This window comes from Ovis canadensis, chromosome 5 (assembly GCF_042477335.2).
Source record: "Ovis canadensis isolate MfBH-ARS-UI-01 breed Bighorn chromosome 5, ARS-UI_OviCan_v2, whole genome shotgun sequence".
Classification (NCBI taxonomy): Eukaryota; Metazoa; Chordata; class Mammalia; order Artiodactyla; family Bovidae; genus Ovis; species Ovis canadensis.
Window position 1 is genome coordinate 80,744,550 of NC_091249.1, and position 6,000 is coordinate 80,750,549.

The 6,000-nt window shown below is 42.0% G+C and overlaps 1 protein-coding gene across 3 annotated transcripts in view; it reads left to right on the forward strand.

Moving 5' to 3' along the window:
- The window catches only part of SGCD (sarcoglycan delta), a 1,056,171-nt gene extending 1,050,754 nt beyond the window's left edge, over window positions 1-5,417 (forward strand). For 2 of the 3 annotated variants that reach the window (XM_069592487.1, XM_069592486.1), the window contains 2 exons: window positions 3,539-3,662; window positions 5,028-5,300. In XM_069592487.1, coding sequence (XP_069448588.1) covers window positions 3,539-3,662; window positions 5,028-5,201 — 298 coding nt within the window. In that variant the 3' untranslated portion in view covers window positions 5,202-5,300. Of the gene's footprint in view, window positions 1-3,538; window positions 3,663-5,027 lie in introns of all 3 variants that reach the window. The other variant, XM_069592485.1, reaches the window with a different exon arrangement.
- Window positions 5,418-6,000: the final 583 nt, after the last annotated feature.

Below are 6,000 nucleotides of genomic sequence, written 5' to 3' on the forward strand. Positions count from 1 at the left end.
ATTTCTACCTTATTGGAGCCTTTGACACTAGGAAGCAGAGTAGCCGTGTTTCTTGTCACTTCCAAAGCTGTGAGAGGGAAAGAGGCAGCGGTCATTTCTAAGTTCACTTCTCTGGCCTAGGAGCCCTCCTACTAATTTCAAAGCCCATAGGAGGTGGCGAGAGTAAAGGGAATTCCTAAGCCTGTTTGAAAAGCCAAAGCTCCAGCTGATAAAGTTCTCCAGGCTCCAAACATTGTTTTTCTATCTTGAAATTTTCCCCTCAACTATCATTTTGTATCAGCCATTCACCTTGAACAATATATATCAAATAGGAACACATTCACTGTATCCTGAATTTGATGTCACTGATGTCAACCGTTTCAGTAAGTTGTGAAAACCATTTAGGGTAGGAAATAAGTTTCCCTGTCACCTTACCCTTATTTACAGAGGTTGGTTTTGGAAATAAAAGTGCTAATTCCATGAAGAGAGAGTTGGCACTTACTTACACAGCGTGGGGTGAAGACCTAAGGCACAGGAAAGAAGTCCAGTTTTCCTGGCACTGATATTATACACTGGACAACACACTTGGGTTTGAATCTTGGTTTTTCCCTTTTACTAGATGTACAACCTTAAGCAAGTCATTCACCTTAGTCTCCCTTGCTTGTACAACCAGGACTAAAGGAGTGCTGAAGGCATAGGATTTTGTCAGGATTAAATGAGATAACAGGCTTCCCAGGTGGTGTGATGGTCAAGAACCTGCCTGCCAGTACAGGAGATCCAGGTTTAATCCCTGGGTCAAGAAGATCCCCTAGAGTAAGAAATGGCACCCCACTCCAATATTCTTGCATGAAACAATCCATGGGCAGAGAAGCCTGGTAGGCTACAGCCCATGGGGCTGCAAAGAGTAGGACACAACTGAGCACACACATACCCAAAAGAGGTAACACAGTATACAACACTTCCCGCAGAGCCCAGTCACCTGCTAAGTATTCAATAAAGCATAGCTGATGTTTGTGGCAAGAAATAATACTAACAAAATAGGTCAGACCAAGCTGTCAATGGTTGGATATATCCAGTAGCTCCTATATTTTCTAAGAAACTTGCAAGGGTTTTGATAAGTGGCATATTCAAAACTGACTTCAGGAAGATATATTTGTGTGTGAAGTACACTGGGAAAAAAAGGAGGAGTTAGACACAAAACTTGGGAGGTTTCAGTAGTCCAGATTAGAGGTGAACTAGTATATTGAGGATGGAGAAGTCGTGAATTACTCTCAGGGCAGGAATAGAGACCCAGTCGTAAAGAATGGGCATGTGGACACAGCTGGGGCAGGAAAGGGTGGGACGATCCGGGAGAGTATGAGCGACATATATACTACCACGTGTGAAATAAATAGCTAGTATAAGGTACAATGAGTTCAGCTTGAAGCTCTGTGGTGACTTTAGAGGGATGGGATGGTGAGTGGGTGGGTTCAAGAGGGAGGGCTATATGTATACATAGAGCTGATTCACTTCATTGTATAACAGAAATGAAGAGAACATTTTAAAGCAATTATACTCCAATTTAAAAAAAAAAAAGCTGAGTTAACCATTGTAATAAGGGAAGGAGAGAAGGTCAAAGGAAAGGGAAAGAGAGAATATGGTTTGAGGACTGTATCAAGGTGGAGAGTGCCATTGAGAAGATGGTGAACGAATGTGGAGGTGAGTAGGCAGTATTGTCAGAAGGGTAGTTTATGCCATGGGATGAATATTAGTGAAAACAAAAGGTTAGGCAATGCTAGGATAAGGGGGATGAGTCAGCCAGACCTTATAGGAGAGAAGCAAAGAAAATGGCAGAAAACCATCGGCAGATTTTAGAAGTAAGCTATAGGAAGAGCTCGACTGAGTTGGATTAAGTCCTAGACAAGGCTGAACTGCAGGGACATCGTTCTATGCTGTTCTAGTGACAAGACCCCCCCCCCCCACTTCCTTGCCCAGATGTTCTAGTGAGAAAAACTGCAGGCAAAAGAAGTTTGCCATAAATCAAGATGGAACCATACTCAGCTCAGCACCAACATGGTAAAGATCTTGTGAGGAGGAAGGGGTAGGATGGGGGATTTTTGCCACACACAAAGGGGTGAGGTCACAAGGGAAAGGAGGACTGAAAGAGAAGCTCAAGCCAGCCCTTTCCAGAGGACTAGAGACTTCAGGGACCCAGACCTGGGAAACGGAGAAGAACCCTTTGTCGGCACCTGAGCAATATGGCTTGGAATCACTCAGGGTGGCACCCTACTGGTGCCTTGCTCTTCTTGCCACTTACTGATACACATGAGAATGTGCCCTACCCATGGGGGCTGGTGGAAGCAAAACAAGGAGTCAGCGGTTGGCAGAGAGAATGACGTGATGTTCCTTTTAAACATGTTCAAAGTGTTTGAAAATTAGGAATGGAGAAATATAAATGCAGAAAATTGATCTGATTTAGAGTGGTTTGGTGGCCATTGCCGAGAGCTATGCTTTCTAAGTTGGAGTGTTTTATTTGTAACAGGGAAGAGGATCTTCATTCAGTTCAACTGGGTGATAGTGTTGAAATCTAGAATACTTATAGGATGACTTTTAGTTCATATTTTTTGCATCAAATAAGATAGGCAAAAAACTTTCTATGAAGCATTATCCTCTTTTGTGCCAATAATTAGCACAGAGTGTGGCTGATTCTTTCTCTCAACTTAATTTGCATACAATAAAATTCACTGGATAGTATAATTAGTCCAAAAAGTTCCTATAAACACATGGAGGTACGTAACTACCACTGTAACCAAGACAGAGAACAGTTCTGTCACCAAAAAAGCATCTACCCTTTATAGCTGAATCACTTCCCTCTCACTCCTAGCAACAACTTATCTATCCTGAGTCTTCTTTTGACAACTGCCTATTTAAGAAAGGCCTGAGATTTCTTTATGACTTGCTAGTGTCATAACACAGTCACAGCAGTAATACTAATGATTAACACATATTAATCATACATTTCCAATGTGCCAGGCACCACTTGGAGCACTTTAGACATGAGGAAACTGAGGCTTTAAGAAATTTTGGAAAAGAGAGGAGGAAAGGACTTTCCAAGGTCATACCATGGCAGCTCCATGGCTTGGGTCAATCATGTCCAACTCCTAGGTCTATTCTCTTAACCTCTACCTGTTCCCAGGAAGACACAAAGTAGGGCAAACTGGAGAGAATACCTGCCAATTTCAGGAATCTCAGCTTAGACTTGAAATTGCCTTACTCTAGAGATAACTTATGTAAGAAGTTGGTTAATCATGCTAATAAAGCAACAATCAACTAGGTGTAAGACTGAACAAAACTAGGAGCCTTAAACACCTTCCTCACAATCTTTATGGTATGCAATGAAGATAAAGCCCAGATATGCTATGTCTACCCTAATAAAGTTGATCAGGCATGTGAAGCAAAGGTGGAAGCACTTTCTCATCAGATACTGGTGTCATCTCAATACTCAGAAGCATCAGCTTCCTCCTAAATTTACTAAAAGAATGAAATGCGATCTTGACTCTTAGCCTTGTGTATATTTCAGGTTGGAGTCCCCGACCCGGTCTCTGGTGATGGAGGCCCCAAAAGGAGTAGAAATAAATGCAGAAGCTGGCAACATGGAAGCCATCTGCAGAACAGAGCTGAGACTGGAGTCCAAAGATGGAGAGGTAGGCGTGAGAGGGACAGAAGCCCAGAGAGACACAGCTCCAATGAGCCAACGATTCTTCTAAGACACATCACTGCTTTGCCTCTGAAGTTGATCATACAGGGTAACAACAAAAAGAGCCAATTGGGAGGTTTTATTTCTGGATCACATATATTGAACAGCACAATTATAAGCCAAACCCACAACCCATAAAAGTTATGACTCATTATTTGTAAAGTGCTCAGCTAATAGCGCATATTATAAAAACAGAATTATAAGGACAGCTGTAAAAATGAATGCTAACTCCAAACCCTCTCATCACCTTAAAATAGATTTAGTTGGCTGGTATAATTAAACTCTAAAACACATGAGACTATTTAAAGAGAAGCTTAGTTTACTTGTAGTCATTTTTAAGTGTACATTGCATGCGTCTACTTTCACCGAAAATGGAAAAGTAAGATCTAACAGCTATCCCAAGTCAGAACAAGTCAAAACCAGATAGGCAACGAGAGGCTAAGAGACGAAAGGCTGCAAATATTCATTCTCTTACCCCAATACAGTCTCACTTTGGTGAACAGAAGAGCTGCTTGTGTTTTTGCAAGCAAGGTAAGCCAAATCCCCAAAGAAAATACAATTCAAATGCAAACTTTTGAAAGTGCCTTCATCCTATTCATAAGTGAATTTTTCTATTTAAGATTTTTTAAAAGAGGAAAAATGAGTTTTTAAAGCAAAACTCTATTCCACTTTCCATTTCTCCTTAGAGGTTATCAGTCTCCACCTACCTCTGTTCACTAAGCCTGACTTTTGATTGGTTTGGCATGTGCTATATTTGTTTTAACAGAGCAAGTCAGATAGAGCTTTCAGTTATCAAAACTCTCTCCACAGACAGCTGCAGACTCCAAACCACACACATTTAGAAGGAGTGACTACATCACAGATGCAATTTATAGCTATCAGGATCTGGACACTGGAGGGATCAATCATAATCCTGACATTTAAGCAAGAAGTGCTGCATGTTCTTGAAGCCCCACCCCATACCTAAATGTATAGAGAGGCTGAGAATAGCAAAGAAAAGAAAATGGTAAAGGAAATTGTTACCCTACCATTTCCACATTTACATCACTCTAGGAATCCGTTCACATTCCACATGATATACTATTACAAGATACTAATATATACATGATGTTGCCAGTGCAACACTGTCTGACTAGAATACAAGCTTCTGGGAGGGAAGAGACTTGACCTGTCTTGTTCGTCCCTGAATTCCCAGCATCAACAATGCTGAGTACGTAGTAGGTACTCGTTCAATTTCAACTGAACATTCTTATCCACTGTTTTGGAATGTCAAGAGGATAAGTGACTCTTCCTTCCTGTTTCCTCTCTTTAGATTAAGTTAGATGCTGCGAAAATCAAACTACCTAGACTGCCTCATGGATCCTATACGCCCACAGGAACGAGGCAGAAGGTGTTCGAGATCTGCGTCTGCGCCAACGGGAGGTTATTCCTGTCCCAGGCAGGAACCGGTTCTACCTGTCAGATAAACACAAGTGTCTGCCTGTGAGACCATCTGTAGTGGACACTGCCGGCAGCATCCAGGCCTTTTTTGGCTTTAGACCCTGGCTGCCAGCTATTTTTACTAGAACACGGAAAGCCTATCAAAGACCTTGTGTGTGCGTGAGTGCGTGCGTGTGTGTATGCGTGAGTGTGTTTGCGTGTGTGGGTGGATATAAATATATATAAATATATATAAATAAATATATATATCCTCTGTATAAAATGAGGTTTCAGTACAAAAGGAACCATGGGTGACCCTGTGATATCCACTGTCATTGCTATCCCAACCCTGTCATGTACATGATAAAATCAAAACACTAATTTGGGCCCAATATTCTCCAGACCCTGCTGAATCACACAGTGTATCGACACTTACTGAATATCCCCCTACATGTTTGAGTAACAGCCTGTCTTTTCTTTTAGAGTCATCACAAGGCAGTGATGGCGGGAATTTGCAAGTCGCCCTCAGTGACTAAGACCCCTGTAGTAAAAGCAGACCCTTAGTTCCCTTTATGAGCTTTCACACAGCCAGCCATCTCCTCGCTCTTCAAGTCAAATCCCTCTAGAAGTCAGACAGAGGAACTCAGACTGGCTGTGCTACTTTGGCATCCAAATGCATCCAGGCTTTCATGGTTGTGGAATTTGGAGGATGGATTTTAGCAAAGTTTGAATGACTCTCCCAACTCCTGCTAGCCTCCTTCCTTCAAACTCGCATATTATCCCACAGTCAAAACAGGAGCTGTAAATCAGCACAAAATAGGATAACAGCTGCTCCTCAGTCGGCTGGAAGCTACTCAGAGGCCTGA